General features: G+C 44.5%; 1 protein-coding gene across 3 annotated transcripts in view; it reads left to right on the plus strand.

The window, feature by feature from the left end:
* LOC144792778 (uncharacterized) overlaps positions 1-19,322 on the plus strand; it is a 408,979-nt gene that overhangs the window by 210,869 nt on the left and 178,788 nt on the right. For all 3 annotated transcript variants that reach the window (XM_078667974.1, XM_078667973.1, XM_078667975.1), the window contains exon 2: positions 385-780. In XM_078667974.1, coding sequence (XP_078524100.1) covers positions 618-780 — 163 coding nt within the window. In that variant the 5' untranslated portion in view covers positions 385-617. The remainder of the gene's footprint in view (positions 1-384; positions 781-19,322) is intronic.

The following is a 19,322-nucleotide window of genomic DNA, read 5'->3' on the forward strand; positions in this document are numbered from 1 at the left end:
GCACAAAATAAAAAGAACTTAACATAATGTTTAATAAGTATACGCTAATCCGATAACCTCTGGCAAGCACCTGGCCCCAGGTTTTCATAGGGATAGGATATTAATTTATCTAATCCCAGATTAGAGGTGGGAAAAGATTAGTTAAATTATGAATGAAATGTTTTTGAGCTAAATGTTTTGACTAAAGACATCGAACTCATTTTAATTATTTCCATTCACTAAAAACACACTGATCCATTTCTGGTCTATTTACCGTCCTGCAAAAGTTCTAGAAGTTGAAATGTTACAAGGCTGTTCTCTGATTAATGTAGATATACCCCAGTGGAATGTCCCTCAAGTCTAACACATAGTCTCTTTGCTTCTTCTTTTGCCTTTGTTTTACAGCTTTGAAAATCAAGTCTCTCTCTTTGGACAAAGGTACATTATTAACCAAACGAGGTACAAGACTTCTTATCCCTTGCCACTATGAGACAGACAGCAAGGCCCACCCTACTGAGCTGGCGGTGGAGTGGGGTGTGGTGAAAGATACATATAAGTGGTACACGCCTGTGATCCGGGTTCTGGACTCGTTTGTGGAGCCATTACCACAGCCCGACACTTACACTGCAAGAGCTCAGATGTTCCTGTCCCTTCTCCCCCTGGGCAACTGTTCTCTTGTCATCAACCCTGTATTTGCACACGACAGCGGTCTATACCAAGTAAAGATGTACTTTGATGGGCAGCCTTTTCAAAAGTCGCCAAGTATCCACGTCCAAGTCGTCAAAAATGACGTAGACATTGGTAAGTGCTTTTCACTTTTTCCAAACACTTCTCGCACAGATGGGCACTTAAGATGCACTTTATCTGGAACTTCCAATGGTAAATGGTAAGAACTGTTGCAAAAACAATGTAAAGTTCATGCTGTTCTTCACCATTTGTTCTGCTTAATAATATTAGAAATGAAGCCAGAATTTATTCCTCGGAAGCAATCACAATTTTGATGTGTTTCTCCTTTTCTGTGCTGTTGATTTCTTGTTGAGTGAACATCGGCAATAATGCAGATCTGATGACCTGCTTTTTGATTGGAGAGCATTTAGTGCCTACCTGTTAATTTAGCAAAAACATTGTTTATTAGACTTCAAAATCATAAAAACAAATTATAAAATAAGGCAGTTAAAAGCCTATTTTAAAACATAATTCTATTCTAAACCATAATATGCCTAAAAATAGAATCAGTATTCCTTTCCTAATTGTGTTAAAAAAGAAAGCCACAACAAGTACAATTCTCTCAGTTCCTATATCTAACAGTTATTCAAATGCCCCTTTCACATTTCTTAATCCAACTATGTAAAAAGGTATCGGTTCAAGATAGGTTTTCCTTGTGACTCATGCAAATGGACAAAAATGTAGTAAATGAACTAGATCAGATGGACGAAGTCTTTCACAGTGGCAGGGCAAAATACTTCTCCAAAGAGATGCATTAGAACAGTTCTGACAAACTCCAAGAAGAAACCTTAGCAAGTGGCTTTGAAGTTGGTGATTGAGTTTGACTACCATATAGTAAGCTATTGCAGGATTTTTATTTTAAATTGAATTATAAAAAGTCAATCTCTTTATAGATACTATAAATGCTTGGTCCACCATACACAATCTCGTATTAGCCAAATATTTCACATTATTCGTATTAATTCATACTGCATGCCCTTCGCCTATTCTCTGATAGTCAAAGCTCACATCTTATTTTTGTGAGTGAAGAGATGTTTTTCATTATTCTTTTACACAGCCGGAATTATTCTGCAGCAATTCTTTAAAGCAATCATGTGCCGGAATACTGTTATCAGATTATCAGAGCTTGTTAAAGATACCAGGAATTTTAGCCTCACAATTTTAAGCATTTTTGTAAGGAGCATAATACCAATTAAAGACACATAACCTACACGCAACCTTGTTTTAATCTATTGTCTACATGATTTTGCTTGTTCGATCACTGTTACTATCCAGTTTCGCTTGAGCCCATAACTTAGAATGAAATTCAATTAAAAACGCTAAAAGAGCACTAGGAATCCCATCAGTCAATCAAGGATTTATAAAGCAGAGCAATTCACCTGTGAGGATCTCTAAGCCCTGGACTTGCTATCTGCTTCGTGGTGATCTGTTAAATCGAACAGCCAGGTCTTGAGTCCTTGCCTGAATTCCATGATTGATAAGGAAGTTCTGAAGAGTTGGGGAAGGTCATTCCAATCTTTAGTCGCCAGGTTTGAGAAGTAGGATCCTCCGCTGTTGCTTCGGTGGATCCGGGGATGTCTGCAAGGGAGAGGGAGGCGGACTGTAGGTGTCTAGTTGGTTGGTGAAAGTTGTATGTTGATGTATGCTGGTCCTTCATTGTGCAGGGCTTTGTATGCGTGGGTCAACATCTTGAACTGGCATCTCTGCTGGATCAGGAGCCAGTGTAGCTTCTTGAGGTGGGGTGTAATGTGGATTTGTCTGGGGAGGTTGAGGATGAGCCTTGCAACTGAGATTTGTATTGTCTGTAGTCTCTTTAGGAGGTGGGCATTGATTCCTATGTAGTGTGTGTCCCCATTGATGTTGAGTCCTTGTGATCTGATGGTATTGGTCATGGATCATGCATGTGTTGAAGAGGGTGGGGCTAAGGTTCGATCCTTGTGGAACACGTCAGATTATCTTTCTGGGTTCCCAGGTGAACAGTGGGAGACGTATGCTCTGGGTTCTCCCGGTGAGGTCTGAGGTGACTCATTTGAGGGCGTGTCCCTTGATTCCGATGTGGTAGAGTCTGTTGATCAAGATGTGATGGGAGGCGTTGTCAAAGATGGCTGACAGGTCCAGGGGGATGAGGACTGCTGTTGTGTTGTGGTTCTAGAGGGCACTGGTGTCTTTGGTGGTTATGATCAGGGCTGTCTCGGTGCTGTGGTTGGCTCAAAATCCAGAGTGAGATGGGTTCAGGAAGTTGTTGTGTTCCAGGTGTTCAGTGAGTTGCTGGTTGATTGCCTTCCCCTTAGATGGAAAGGGGGCCATGGAGATGGAGCCATTAGTTCTTCGATTCTGCTAAGTTGGTGGATGGTTTCTTCAAGAGGGGCTTGATTTCAGCGTGTTTCCAGTCCTCAGGGAAGAAGGCCAAGGTGATGGAGGCAATCATACCTTTCTTGAGCTTGTAGCCAATCGTCTTACTCCAGAGGTTGAAGATGTGTTGGGATTGGGGTCCGTGGTGCTCCAGAGTGCACAGAGTTCACGATGGAAACAGCCCTAGACCACAAGGTGTTACGATCGACCATGTAAAACGATTTTTAAAAAGAATTTAAATACAAGCACAGCATCCCTCCTACAAACAAATTGCTCATGACTTAATTCAAAAGAAAAATTTGATTGGTGGTTGATTGCTTTTGCCTAAAGCCCACTTGCTTGCGTGGGATAACGTTATGAACGTTTGCCCCATCTACAGAATGCAGGACCACATTTCTTTTTTTTGTGGAAAATATATCAAGCTGAGAAATAAGCTGGTGGTTATGTTAACCTTAATCCACGTCTCCTCTTTAATTTAAGTGTGATTAGTGATCTGGAATCTTTTTCGAAGCAGAAGTTTGCTCATAATGAGTACACCAAGTTTTGTCCAGGCTGCAGGGTCCTTTTTGTAGTCAACAGTACGTAAACCATCTCTGCCAACAGTTCTATTGATCTCATTCTGAGAATTAACCTTTTGGTTTCAGATTCACCGAAATTGAGGGCTTCACCAACAATGGGTGCAGTTATGACTGAATTACCACATGCCGCAGTAGGATGTGTTACAACAAGGCTAAGTGTGGTCTCCACTGCCAGTTCAAAATACAAGGGTCCTTGTTTGCTCCCGTCTGATAAGTTACGTTAGAAACGAGATTGCAGTATGGTTTTGTCTTATTTTACTGGAGAGTTCTAATCATGTGGACTCAAGTCTGATCCCTAGACTTTTCTTTCTTTTTTTCCTCAGTATTGTTTGTACTTTCTAAGCTCTGCACAATAGCTGCATAAGCATGGTCAGATTTCCTTCTTAAGTAGGGTATTAAAGCTCTTTGAACCTTAAAACTAATCATTCTACAGTCAGAGTGGAGCCACTTTGAGGCGAAACCTGATGTTTTAACACGGACAAGAAACCATTCCGAAAATTAATTTAATTTGGATTTAACGAATTACATTTCATTTGGGGATGGGGAAATATGTTGTTGATCAGCCTTTACTTTGTTACATGGTTTTTCCAAATTTAAACTTTTCTTTTTTTATATAATTCAGCCCTTTATTTGGGGCTGAATTATGAATTCCAGTTCTTACCACCTTCTGGGATAGTTCCAACATACAGCCTATTGGAAGGTGATTAGTACCCACCGAGTCAAGAACTTTGAATGACAACAAAAAAGTTTGTGAAGAGACAAATGTCTATGTAGTTATAATTAATAGGATAGTTAACAACACTTCTAATAAAGTAGTTGGGAGGGAAACATGGCGGCAGCAGGCTGAGCTGCCGTAGCGCTCCGGATTCGGGCGTTCGCAGTGTTTAGTTTCTATTGATGAAGGTTTGAGGTGCTGAATGAGGAGATGAGGATCATCCATACATTTTCATTACTTGCCTCTTTTCTTTTGAGGGGCTTCTTTTTGTGGGGCGTTTGGGCGTGCTGTTTGTTGTTCTGCTCCGCGGTCCATCTGCTCTGCAGGGTTGGTGTTCGCCGGTCAGGACCGGGCCAGGTTGGAGCTGGGCGGAGCAGAGCGGAGTGGCGGATTCGTTTGGAGCCCGCCCTTACCGGCTGTTTGTTGCTGCTCCGTGGTTCATCGGCTCCGAGTGTTGTGCTTCGCCGGCCGCCCGGGTCGGAGCGGAGCAGCGGATTCGCTTTGAGCTCGCCCTTGCCGCTGGTTTTTTTTTTTTCTGGCCCATCGGCTCTGCAGGGTCGGCGTTTGCCGGCCGGCGGAGCGGCGGCTTCGATTGGGCCCACCCTTGTCTGCGCTTTTGTGGAGCTGTCTTCAGTGTTGGTGCTAGCAGTCCCGATCCTCCATGTGTTTCGAGGAGGCGGCGTCAACAGGTTTGCTGCCCAGACAGCAGCAAGGTTTGTTGCATTGGGGTTTGGCCGCCCTGGAGCTCCTTAAGGGGAGGCGGATTCGGAGCCTCCTGCAGATTACCCGGGGCTTCGTTGAGGGAGCTGGTGACACCAGTTAAACGGAGCCTCAAGGGCAGCAGACGGAGGGAGGCTGTTCTGTTGAGGTGAGAGCTGACCAGGGGGAAGAGCAGGGGAAAGAGCATGATGTACTGGTTCATTCAGTTCCACCAAAAACGGGTCCAGTAACACGGAGAAAAGGAAAACGAGGGGCAAAAGCGAAAGTCTACCCCAAGGTACGAGAAGTACATGCTGAGGGTGTGAGTGACCCCCGTTAACAGCTAAAAATTTAAGGCCAGGCTCTGCTGGTGGTATAAAGGGGAGAGGTTCTGTGCCGAATTTGCGGGCTAAATCCCAGTCTGGGTTACATGAAGGATCTGTTGAGAGAGTTTCTCCACTAGTAACAACTAAGGGTGAAACTAAGGGTGTAAATAACTGGTTACAAGGCTTGAGTCACAGTTCCGCTGAGGTTGAAAGTAACAACAAGAGTAAGCCCTCCTCTTTTTTAAGTGCAGAAGTAAAAGCTAAGGGCGCAAAGGGGGGCAAGTTAGCAAAAGTCACCAAAGCTGCTATCTTGTGCTCAAACACAAGCGTAAAAATTACGCCTTCTTTAAGGTCTTACTTTAAGGTGGTCCCTCAAATCCTTGATCTAGCGAAGGAGCTACCGTTATCTGAGCTTAATATTCCCCTTTTGCCTGCCTCGGTCTCAGCCCCTGTCTCTCTTTCTTTATCTGTCTCAGAGGGCAACACACTTGGTCAGGGCAATATGTCTTCTAACAGCATGACCTCGGAAGTTACATATGAGCGAGATAATGGTACAGAAGCCAAGAGCAGGCCAGTGGAACAGGTCGATCAGGAGGAAATACAGCAACAGGCTCCAGAGACTCTGGCTGACTTAAATCTATCAGATCTGGGGGTGGCTTTACATGATGGTTTGGCTCCATTGGCAAGTGGCCCAAAGGGAGAGTCTAGCTCCAGTTCGGCTGAGATCTCATTAAAATCTATGTTTGCCTCTCTATCTTTGGATATAAAAAAGGGGTTCGAGGTTTCTGCGGCCAATCAGTCAGAGATAAGAAACTTTTGCGAATCCCTGGACAACAAAATTGATGGTCTCAACTCTAGGACTACGGCTTTAGAAGAAACTGTGGCAGGACTTTCCTTACATTTAGACCAGGCCAAGATAGATATTGTGAATCTTAAAAAAGAAGACCTCGCCCTCACAGAGAGAATGGACACGCTGGAGAATAACGCGAGGCGTAACAATCTTCGAATTCTTAACGTTCCCGAAGAGAGTGAGGGCTCCGATATAAAACTGTACATTATGACGCTCTTAAGGGATTCGCTACATCTTGAACAGTCATTGGAAAATCTGAGTTTGGATATCCAAAGAATCCACAGGGAGCCTTTTAGGAAAAATCCGCAAAGATCTAAACCTAGGAAAATCCTAGTCAACTTTCACACCTACTCCCTTAAAGAGATGAACCTTGGTCAGGCCCTTAAACAAAAGTCTTTGAGTGGTAAGGGCTTCACCTTCCAAGTAAGGTCAGATCTTTCTAGGGCAACTCTGGATAAACAATGAGAGTTGGGGCGGAGACTGGACGCCTTTAAGCAGTTAGGTGCCTCCGCTCAGCTTACGTTCCCGGCCACATTAAAGATCATGTACAATAATAAAATGTACAACATTAGATCAGTTCAAGCGGCAGACAAACTATTGTTGGCTTGGGGTAATAAGGATGGTTCATCAAGTTAGGCGGGGGCTTCTATTGATTCTAGAATGGTTCTCTTTCCCCCTTTCTTAAAATGATATTAGGAACGTTAGGGATAGTTATATTAGGATTTATTGTATTTATTTTTCCTAAATGTTTTGCTGCTGTCTACCTATCTCTTATTTTGAATTTAGGAAATCTAGAGAGAATAAGCAAGAAGAGCTAGGAGCAGTAGCAAGCTATATGAAATCAAAGGGCGAGGCTTCATACTCTACTCTATAAAAAACAAATAAAAAGGAAAAAAAGGGTAAAATATAGAGTTTCTAGAATTCTCTTAAATCTCTTTTAGGTAGCTCGGGCTCTCCTATAATTTTTCATCTACACTGCGGTTGCTCGGAGGGGGCACTATCTCCTGGACATGTTCCAGATAGATAGGGCAAGGGTTTCCCGGGGGGGGGGGGGGTAGTAGGGGTCATGGGGTAAGTGGGTGGGTGTTGCAAGGGAAAAAATTTAAAAAATCCTCATTTCTTTTCTGATTGTACCGTATTGTTTTAAAAAAAATTAATTTATTAAGGTGATCTTCGGCATGGTTGTGCTAATTTTTTGTGGTCTTTCCCCAGTTGAGTATGGCATCAGTAGGGTGGCAGGAAAGTGGCAGCTCTTCTATGAATAATCCGCCGATTCTCTCCTGGAATATCAATGGCCTCCGCACAAGCCCCAGAAGGGACAAGATTCTGCAATATCTTTGCGATTGTGATGCACAGGTCATCGTTCTCCAGGAGACCCACTTGGTAGAGCTAGAGTTGGGTGATTTGGTAAAGAAGAATCCGTTGATTGATTTTTTCATTACTACAACGCAATCAACGAACAATAGAGGAGTGGCAATTTTGTTTAAAAAATCTTTAAAAGCCCGACTGGTATTCAAATTAACAGATCCAGGTGGTAGATGGGTAATTTCCACAGTTAGCATTGTGGGGGCACAAATCACTTTTGTAGGATATTATGGCCCGAATGTCGATGATCCTTCTGCCTTGGAATCTGTTTTTTCTCATTTGCTTTCTGTTCCAGAACCTATTATATTTGCGGGCGATTTTAATATAGTTCTCGACCCCCTTTTGGATAAGTCCCCACACAACCGGGCATTGACCCCTTCTAAAACCAGGTCTCTCCTGTTGGCCAACATGAAGCAGTATGGTTATTTAGACATCTGGAGGATATTATCTGGACAACAGATGGGTGTCTCATTTCGAAATTATATATATCGACATCAATCCAGGATCGACTATATTTTGATTTGATTTTGATGGTGGAGAAGTGTGGCTCACTGGTTAGAGGAGGCAGACCCGAACGCTGAGATCAGGCCCGGGACCAGGGTTCAATTCCTGACGCGGCAGGGTCTTGAGCCCAAAAAATGTCCACGGACTCGGTAATTCTCGCTTTGGTGCCTACTCGAATCACAGATTCACACTCTGCAACTCTGGGCAATAGCTTGCTTAATCTCCACTACGGCCCCCCGCGGCGGGATGCCTGGCTTTCACCTTGGGAATACCCAGTAGGGGCTATATCACAGGGAAAAACCAGGACGGGTTCCCAATGCAAAGCGCTTTGAGACCTGGCGGTGATATTGCGCTATATAAAAACCTATCCATCCATCCATTGATTAGTCAGTCATTGGAAAGCGTGGTTAAAAATATCACTTACCTCCCTTTACATCTGTCTGACCATTCAGCGATATCATTGGTAATGGCAGGTTTTCCCCAAGTAGTTCCGAGAAGTTGGTTGTTCGATCGCTCTTTGCTTTCAAGACGTGATGCGATCTCTTTTTTGGTAGAGGAAAGCAAATGTTTTATGGATCGTAACATTGGCACGGCCACTCCAGGTTGTGTATGGGATTCCTTTAAGGCCTTCCTTAGGGGCCAAATTACTAGCAGGGTCTCCCATATGAGGAAGATGTACAGAGAGGAGGCGTTCTCAAGTGAGGCAGAAATAGGAAGGCTTCAAAGAAAAATTGATATACAATCATCTGCCTCGCCTAGTTTATTGAAAGAACTACAAAACAAACTGGTAAGAGCTAAGGGGGATTTGGACTCCGTGCTGAAGGCACGTGTTTTACAAAGATGGGAAACCAGCAAAATCGCCCATTTCCAATATGATGAAGGTGCAGGGAAACTTCTATCCTGGAAGTCTAAGACCGATCAGGTCCGCAACAATATACGCTCGATTACACACGATAATGTGGTTTACACTTCAGATGAAGAAATTAAAACAATCTTCCGATCTTTTTTTCAAAATATTTATAAGGAGGATAAGTGTATTTACCAGGATTCGATTGTTGATTGGCTAAACGAGATATCTTTGCCAACATTGACCTCCGACCAATCTGCGTCTCTAGATCAGACGTTTACTCAGGATGAGGTCAAGAAAGCTATCATGAATAGTAAGTCCGGAAAGGCGGCGGGTCCTGACGGCCTTCCAGCGGAGATCTATAGGCTTCTAGAGCAGGCGATTGTGCCAATTTTGACCTCCTTATTTAATCAGATTCTTCAAGAAGGGATGTCACCACCAACTTCCGGGGACAAAGTGTCAATAACTTTAATCTTAAAACCTGGCAAATCAGCATCTTCTTGCGGGTCATACCGTCCAATTTCCATCTTAAATGCGGACTATAAAATCTTTGCTTCAATTTTGGCCAACAGGCTGGGCATGGTCTCGGTGACATTTTACATCCAAGACCAGAGGGGATTCATTTGGGGTCGACAACTCTTTGAGTTGACTTACGACCTAATAGGTGCAATTGATGTTGCATCATCTGCTGGGCTGCTTTTGGCTGTTCTCACATTGGATGCAACCAAGGCCTTCGACAGGGTGAATTGGTCATACCTGTCGGGGGTCTTGGGTAAGTTCAATGTGGGAGCAGGATTTCGCCGAGCAGTTGGCTTACTTTATCAAAATCCTTCAGCCTGCCTCTTGGTTAATGGATCACTGACAGACCCTTTTAATATCACTAGGGGAACACGTCAGGGCTGCCCTCTCTCCCCACTCCTGTTCAACCTATACATCGAACCCTTCGCCCAATGGTTGCGGGAGGATACTAGCATCAAGCCTTTTAGGTATGGGGGATGGGAGAAGAGGGTGGCCCTGTACACGGACGATATTTTGATTTTTTTCCTCAGATTTAAGTACAGCACTCCCTTCTGTTATTAAACTGGCCCTGGATTTCGGAGCAGTCTCGGGATACGAGGTTAACGCCTCCAAAACTGAGATTATGACCTGGAACCACAGTGATTTAGATGTAGGGGTTCAGTCCAGCTTAAAAATGCGTTACTTGGGTATAGAAATCGTCCAAGATATTAACAAAATTGTTGAGACTAACTTTTCTGCTAAAGCGAAAGAATGTCGGGACTTATGAGTTCCTGGTCATCATTGCCTCTCTCTATTTTGGGAAGGGTTAACCTTATAAAGATGACCATATTGCCGAAGATCACCTTTTTGTTTAATACAATACCTCTTTATTTTGAACCGTCACTTTTAGTCAAATTACAGAGTGACATTAACTCATTCATCTGGGCCCAGCGCAACCCCAGAATTGCCTGGAAAAAAACGGAGGCGTCCAAGGCAGAAGGGGGGGCTAGCAGCCCCAGATTTTCAATTGTACGCATTGGCATTTCAACTCACCCATACCCGTATGTTGTTGAAAACACCTACCAACTCCGGGATTGGTTGTATGTTTAGTGCCATGCTAAGTGGGGTAAGGTTACCACAGGATGGGTTTCTTTTTAAATTTGGGGACCCCACATTTAAAAAATAAATAAAACTGAAGTTCTTGCCGGGCATGGCTAGAACATGGACTAAGGTTAGCAGTGCTATGAAACTTAGATACTTTTCAAGTAAGGCTCCTTTGTGGGATTTACCTGGGGGCCCTAGTTGGCTCAATGACCGCCTTGCTTTACCTCAGAGAGGGCTGTTTGAAAGTCTGGGGTCACTTATTTGTCGCTGGGGTACTCCTACCTTGGGAATCGTTAAGTATTAGAACAGGCTCTAATCTGTCAAGGTTCAAGTACCTACAGATAGCAAGTTGGGCTCATGCGCAATCTACCATTAAGTTTAGACCACCATTAGGGTGTGGTAACCATCTAGAGTCTCAACTTCTAGATAAAACCCCGGAAAAAAAGAAGATATCCTTTTGGTATCACTCAATGTTGGAGGAGATTGAAGGCGAATTTCAACTGCCCGATAAAATCTGGGGGAGTTATTTTCCAGACCTTAATGTAGAAAGCCTTGCTTAGTTCTTTTCAGATATTATGGGAAGTAGTTAAACCAGCGTGGCTCCGAAGAAACCATCTTTTTTCCCTACACAGGGCTTACTATTCGCCGCAAAGGCTTTCGAAATTTTCTATAGATCGACCGGTTACCTGCGCAAGGTGTGGGGCAATAGCGGCTTCGGACTTACACATGTTTTACGAATGTCCTGAATTATCTCAATTTTGGGACTCACTTTCAACCTCCCTGGGTCGCCAGATCACAATAAATCCTGCACTGGTAATCTTTGGAGTTATGGAGGGGGTGACGGGTTCTCCCAAATATCTCCTCTTCTACTCTATGCTTCTGGCCAGAAGAGAAATTTGTAAAAAAAAATGGAAGGATTCCATAGCATCATCCCTTTCCGATTGGCAGACATCAATGTTACAGATCTCAAAACTCGATCTATTGAGATCAGGAAATTTAAACAAGAGAGCCTTTTGGCAGCTTCTGAAGTGGAACCAACTCTGAATCATATGGGTTTTTTTTGGGGGGGTTTTCGCCCCGTTTGGTCCAATGATTATGCTGCCTTCGGAACCCTTCGTTTCTTTCTCTGCTGGCATACCCTGACCTGTTGATCTCGTACTAAGGACTGGTATGCCTGTGCAGCAAAACAGTGCCCTGATTGTTGCGGACTGTGGGTTCTTTGAGATTACGATTTCACTGATTAGGCGACCGATAACAATACTGGTCTACCTATCCAGCTTTCTGAGGCAGTGTGTCGCTCTCTATTTGAATTTATCAGTGCAACCAGGGTAGACAATGAGGAACAAAAAAACAAAAAAAAAAACACTTCTAATAAAGGTTTTATGTGCCTGGTGATCATTACTAAACAAGCGTTTAACAGTACCAATCATAAATTACTGAAACATTTCTCCAGCTTTGCTCCTAGTCTGCACGGAGGATGAGGAATATTTGCCACATAAATTCATAAGTTAATGTTTACACCCAAAATATGTGCATTTGGATTACCACCCAATAAACAAGCATTTGCAATGCAATAGGTCTCGCATTTACGCAATTTTGAGCTATTGACATTGCAAATGAAAATTCCTTTTATTTTTGTTTTAGTTTTTAAAACATAAATAAAAGGCATTGTCATTTGCAATGTCAATAGCTCAAACTCGTATAAATACGAGACCAATTGCATTGCAAAAGCTTGTTATCTGTGTCAGAGATGTAGTGTAAAGTTTTGTTTTTCTGTGAAACCCTGAATCTTCTTTGTGAATATTGAGTGTTTGTAGATTGAACTTGTGATACATGTGTGGAAGTAGGACTCTGTGTATGTGGGGGAGTGGGGGGGATCTAATCACTGAAGCGAGGAGGATGGAGAAAGGCTGTTTTTAGAAATTCCATGAAGACTTTGATAGAAAGGAACTACTGATTAGCGCTTCCTGCACACTGTTATTTGGAGGATGTTAAAGATGAAGGGTGAGAGTGACGTTTCTGTTGTCCAATGTGAGGACGTTTGTAGGCCAAGGCCCTTTTGTTTGTCCTCGATTACTGCTTCAGAAAGGTCAATCGCAGCTCTGTCTGGAATTTCATTTAACAAGGCAACATATAATGCTTTTGTGCAAGATACTTGGCCTACTCTGTGAAGTTAAAGGAATCAGCTCCAATCACCCAGAAAAACAATTTATGTCTGTCGATAACCAAGGGGTCTACTTCATGGAAATCATACCTCAGCTAAACTGCTGTCCATAGCCTTAGACATGGAGGAACTAAGCAAGAAAGCCCACACAAATCTAGCTTTAAAGCTATATGATCCGCCTATCATGCTTACATATCTTACGCTGCCATTTGCACTCCACAACAAAACACCTCTGATGGGGGTACGATTTGGCTTGATCCCATTAAATGCATACTGGGTCAGGAGAATAAGGAGTGGTCGTGATTCTGTGGGTAGGCTCTGAAGCACAGCATCGAAATCTTATAATCCCTCACCACCCATGGCAAGGTGGTCAGCTTAATCCCAATTATGGAAAAAAGTTGGCAGTCTGGCTGCAACAGTCAAGGGCGAGGACACAAGGACTGACTGTCAGAGGCCAATTCCACACACAGTGGAATTGCGCAGAGAACCTGGCAGACCTATTGATTCAGGAATACTGCACTGGCAATGATTCACATACGATGAGATCACATCTTGGCACACAGGGAATCTACAGCAGTGAAGTTGTGAACTGTAGCAGCTCCAGGCTTGTAAACTATGCGCTGTGCAATTATTAACTTAATGAAAATGTAATTGTGAACATCTGCATTTTATCCTTTTTTATTGCATTTTTCTTTTATGTAAAATCGTAACGATTTAATTAGTCAGGCAATTTCTATCTGTCACTTTATGTGCCCATGTTCTGGGAGACATCTTTAGTGGTATCTGCTATGAAAGGCATCGCTTTACAAAAAGGCAGTGTCTGGATAGCAGCCTGAAAAGGACACGTGGGGAAAAAACACCCTAGAATAAAAGACTAATTTGTAAAATTCCTTAAAAATACGCTCGGTTATCGTTCCACTAATCCAAGTCACACGAACAAAATGAACCATGTTCTACGATCTTCATAAAGCTCTTAAATAAAATAAACGTCAGCCAAGTAGCGAGTCTATATAAACAATGCAAATATTTCAAGTCATTTACACATATAAACTTTTTTAAGGTGCTTGTTTGCAAAGATCTGCTCCAGAGATTAACTCAAGTCTGCCAAACCATAATCCACACGTGTCACAGTTTCATACCTCAGTAGACAGGACATCTCCAAGAAGTATAAGATCCCACAGGGCCAAGCGAATACCGAACCGCTCTCACTGACTTCTAGGAAGGAGCTACATCTCACTCGGAAATTACCAGTTGCAATGCATTCTACAAGTCTGAAAATCATACATGTTCCCGCGGTACCATAAGGCATGTCCGTAGAGAAAAGGATTGGGCTGACCATTTGCACCGATAATCCCTTGACGCTAATGCAGGGGAAGAAGAAAGAGAAGCACTTACTGACGTGACGAAGGCTGGGTGATGCTCCATAGATGTTCCATATAGGAGGGGACCCGTTTCTCAAGGGTGCTGGTCACTAACAGGCTTGTCTTGGTATGGAAAGTAAGTCTCACACAGGTCCCCTTACTAGGGAGGCCCAGTAGACAGTGTCAACCATTCCGCTCTCTGGCAGGGTGCCAACAAAAACACTGGGTCCTTCTTGGCAGGTACTAATCGTCACTCCCTGGCACGGCCAGCCAACAGTGGCAGGTGGTGCGGTGATCGGTTTCCATCAGACAATAGCCTCAGCCGCTCCCTAGCCCGAGGCCAGTGCAGACCAACAAACAAAGGAGATACACTATGAGCCCTGCAACAAGCTTCACGTCCAGGCCCCTGGAGACGTACAAACTCGATTGCAGGTTAGTCCCACCTTCTCTCTGGCTGCAGCTTCCACCCTATTACCATGTCTAATTTACACAAAAACCCATTAGCTGCAGGTTCTCCCCCGTCCTAGCTGGCCGCATGACCGACTCCTTGCCTGCTTGAAAGTTATTTTACTGTACGAGCTCCTCTTTCTTCTTCTTGGTCTAGGCTCAATCTTCTTTACCGGCCTTGTTACTCCTCTACCTCAACTAGATGTATGCCTCCATCCCTTCCTGGTCAACGTTCCCCTTCCAGAAGATTAATTTCTCTTTCCTATTGTGGTATTGCTTCTTCGCCCGTTGGTGCAGGTTAATCCTCTCGCCTTTTCAGGCTACAAGAAGCCTCTCTTATAGGAAGGAAGACACTCCCGGCTCTTAGCAGCAATCTCACTGGTAGAATCGGAATGCAGATTTTAGCCTATACCGGTTGTGGAATTCGACCGCCCGTGGTCCACGGTTGCAAGTCCACTTCTCTCCTTTTCAAGCTGCTAGTTCAAAGAGCTTCCCGGATTCCTTGGCACTTTTGTTGTAGCCCTCCTCCCCCGGCATCAGGCAATCACAAAAGCTCTTTGTTCTGTGTTGCGGATAGAAATATGATGAACCTGGAGCCCTTGCCCTGCTCAGTCCAATATGCCCCTGGCGCAGGGCCCTTTCCCCTGGAAAACCGCTAGATGTAGAGTCAGGCGGGGTGAGTGACACCTCCAGCAATAACAACAACAGACACCAGCAACAACCTAGCATCTCCAGCCAGGACACCACCTCCGCCGACCCAGAAGTAATGCCGTGGGGGCGGGACCTGGTAGAAGAATAAACAAGCGGCCGTGAAAGACCTCGTGGGCTGGTCCCAAACCAGTGTTGCGCGCGCATCACAAAGGAGCCGACGCCGGAATTGAAACCAGTGGTGCGCGCGCACCACAGTGGCGCGGGGGCGAGGGAGTCTGTCGTCTGTGCTGCGCGCTGATGCGCGTCCTAGACACGGACGGCAATGGGTGGAGCAAAGGCGGGACATGCGACCTCCGTTGTTCAATTACGTGCCGTTTAAAAAAAAAAAAGCATGCTGCAACCAATGCCAGCCTGCAAAACCACATGCACAAGCATGTGGTTAGCTTTCTGAAGCCCATTCAAGAGGTCTCGGGCTGCGCTACAGTGCTGCGCACTGCTATGCTATGCGCGAGACCTAAAAAGCACTCATGGGGATGTACAGTGAAGTTCAGAAATATAGTCTTCAACTTTAATTAGGAATGTTCTAAAAGGTGTATTGCAATTGAAATAATCATTAATACACATTGTTAATAATTTAAATTATGTATAAGAACTTCTAGAAAATCACAAATCTAAAATGGTAAATCAGTGAACTTCCAGGTTTAGTGTAATCTAATCAACAACGTAAGGCCACCAAAGGGGCGTCCTTTTACACTAGGGACTTCAGGCTTCCAAAAGCTGCAGAAACTGGGAACTGAGGGCCTAATTCCCAAAGGTAAACTTCCACTTTAGTGCAAGCTTCTTCACAAATTAATGTTACATGTAGTATCTTTACAACTGCGTATCTTTTTATGTGCAGAGACTTCGCACTCGTGAGATACTAGATGTTAGATCTGGGGGTCTCTAGTTGGCAGAGGTAGGTACCACTGTCCAAATAGGGACCCTTGCTTCTAGTCAGGGCAAGGAGATAACCCTCTGAGATAACCCCTGCTCACCCTCTAGGTAGCTTGGCACGAGCAGTCTAGGCTAACCAGAGGCAATGTGTAAAGTATTTGTACCAACACTCACAGTAACACAGTAAAAACACCACAAACTGACTCCACAACAGTTTAGAAAAATAAAGGTATTTTAATCTAAACTACACAAGACCAAAACGACACAAATCCAACATACACAGTTGAAGAATATGGTTTCAAACGAGTTCTTAAGGTTGCGTTAAAATTCTTTAGGTTGCGATAGAATTCTCTACGTTGCGATAGAATTCTCTACTGATGCGTGAAAAGTTCACAGTTGCGTCACGTTTACTCACAGTACCTTTTAGTTGCAACAAAGTTCCAAAAGCAGAAGCTGGTGCGGTGGAAAACAAGCGATTCGTTGCTCCTGAGACCCTGGGGAGGCGGTTGCGACAGCCCCGCTGCAGCAGCGGGCGTGTTGCGACGAATCCGGTCTGTATGGGGAGGAAGGCCACTTGTATGGATTCCGGTGCGTAGGTTCCGTAGGAAGTCTGTTCTCGCAAAGGCACGATGCGGCGATCTCGTAGGGGCTGCGACGATCTCCAGGGCGACGATGCGCGGTCCAGCGGTGATCCTCTCTCTCGCAGCTCCTCGATGCGATGGTTCTGCGACGATGCTCGCAGCGACGTGATGCGGTCTGCAAGCAAGCGGTGCGGCGTTCTCACCCAGCGACGACAGGCTCTGCGACGATACTCGCAGCGATGTTCGATTCTCCCGCACCGGTCTGGTGCGTCCCGCAAACGAAGGATGCGACGTCTCTGGCAGCGGCGTCAGGCGCTGCGACGATCTCGACCTCCGTAGCGGCGGGAAACTTCTCGCACTGTCGGGGATGCGCTCTGCAAGCGAGCGATGCAACACTTTTCAGTTTCAAAAGTCACTCAAGCTTAGTTTCCAGCTTCCCAGCACAGGTACAACTTCCAGAGGCCCCACAACTGGATCAAGCACTCTAGGAAGGACAGAACTCTCTCAGCAGAGTTCAGGGAAGCTGGGGGTGAAGTCCTTTTGTTCCTGGGACTTCAAAACAGGGAGCCAGCTCTTCTCAGGCCCTTGGAGATTCCTTCAAGACAGGGGACACAGCTCAGCAGCAAAGTCCTTCCCCTCTCCTTGGCAGCAAAGCAACAGGTCAGTCCAGCAGAGCAACAGCAGGACAGTCTTCCTTCTTCAGTTTCAGCTTTCTCCTTGGCAGAGGTTCCTTCTTGATTTCCAGGATGATCTAATTTTCTGTTGTCAGGGTCCTGTACTTATACCCCTAAAGTTTTTGTTCTCTTGGTGCATGTGGGCCCTGAGCCCGGTCTGAACCAGTTCTGCGTGGATCCTGAGCACTTTGTTTTGCTGGCTGCATCTTTCCTTTCAGAGTGAGGGGCAGGGTCCTCAGCCGCCCAGCAGGGGGGTGGAGCCAGCATTGTGGAAGGCAGGCACAGCCCTATTCAGCCCAGGTGCTAACTCCTCCCACCACTTCAGTTGCAAATGCAGTCATTTAGCCTAGGGCTGACTCATCCAGCCTCCTGGGGAATCCCCCAGCCCCTGTCACTCTCAAACCAGACAGTCAATACACAAACAGGCCCAGGCACACAGAAGGGTCAGACAAGAGAACAGCAACTTTCTAAAAGTGCTGTTCTCAAACACAGGATTTAAAAACAACCTTTCCTAAAAGATGTGTTATTAAATTCTTAGTTCAGGGATACTAGATACTTATGTCCTATCTTGTTCCTATGGGACGAAATGCTGTTAACCACTGTAGCCAGCATCCTCCATGTTAACCTATGGAGCAAGATAGCCTTACAGTAGTGAAAAACGAAAATGGCTGCCATTCACTACCAGAGCATGTCACCTGCACTAGTACATGCTCTACCTTCTACATACACTGCACCCTGCCCAGGGGGGCACCTTGGGCCTGCCATAGGGGTGACTGATGTGCACAAAAAGGGCAGGGTTAGGCCTGGTCAGTGGGGACACTGACCAGGAGGACATGGCGGTTCTAAACCGCACACAGCCACTGCAGTGTCAGGCCTGAGACATCATTTTTGGGCTACTCCTGTGGGTGGCACAATCAGTGCTGCAGGCCCACTAGTAGCATTTGTCATCACCAGCCCTGGCACACCCAGTGCACTTTACTAGGGACTTCATGGTGATACAAATATGCCAAACATGTATATTCAATCAGAATAACAATTTACACAGGGAGCACTTACACTCTGGCACTGATCAGCAATGGCAGAGTGTCCAAAGCATCTAAACCAGCAAAAACGAAATCCAGCACAGCATCAAAAATACAGGAGGTAGAGGCAAAAAGATAGGGGAAACCACGCCAAAGATGCCAGGTCTAACAACTAGTCATGACCTGAGATTTTATCTTGCTTCCTGGTCTCTTACAACATGACAATATAACAAATTCTAAAGGGGATAGTGAATTTAAATCATGAAGACCCACCCACCTGTTAAAATCATGAATATTCCATGCAACTATATTTATACAGTCGGAATTTGTTTGTGTTTCAAAATTCGACCATGGTCAGAATTGATGAAATGTTACGCAAGTCTTGTTAGTGTGCCTTGAGTTGCTCACAGACCTTTTTCTAGACGGCGACTTTATAATCTAGAGACCACTGTGCTTGTCAGTGGCCTTTACTTGGGAAATGCTAACACCTAGAAATGTACTTAAGAACAAAGGGCCTCCCCTATTGGGTGTCGTTTCAATGGCAACATTGATTTTGCTGAGACATATTATTACACAAAGGCCATTACTTATTACAGAATTAATTATTTAGTAAAACTAAATTGTAAACTAACTTTGAGAAAATGTCTGGTCTAGTCCATTGCTTGCCATTTATATCCAAAGCAAAGCTAATGCCGTTTAAATTTTCGGATGACGTGTCGGCAAGATGGACATTATTATTACTATTAATATTGGTATTTTTATTATCAATATGAGACAATTTAGTAGCTGTTCAGGACCCACTTCTCTACGTGCTGTTACGTAATTCTTGCCAGAATGGCCTGCTTGACCTTTTTAGAGCTGTGAAGGATGCAATATTCACTCTTTCAGGACAATTTAGCATTGGAAAACAAGTGCCCTCTGGGTCAAGTATTAATTAGAAACAGCA

This window comes from Lissotriton helveticus, chromosome 11 (assembly GCF_964261635.1).
Source record: "Lissotriton helveticus chromosome 11, aLisHel1.1, whole genome shotgun sequence".
NCBI classification, from domain to species: Eukaryota; Metazoa; Chordata; class Amphibia; order Caudata; family Salamandridae; genus Lissotriton; species Lissotriton helveticus.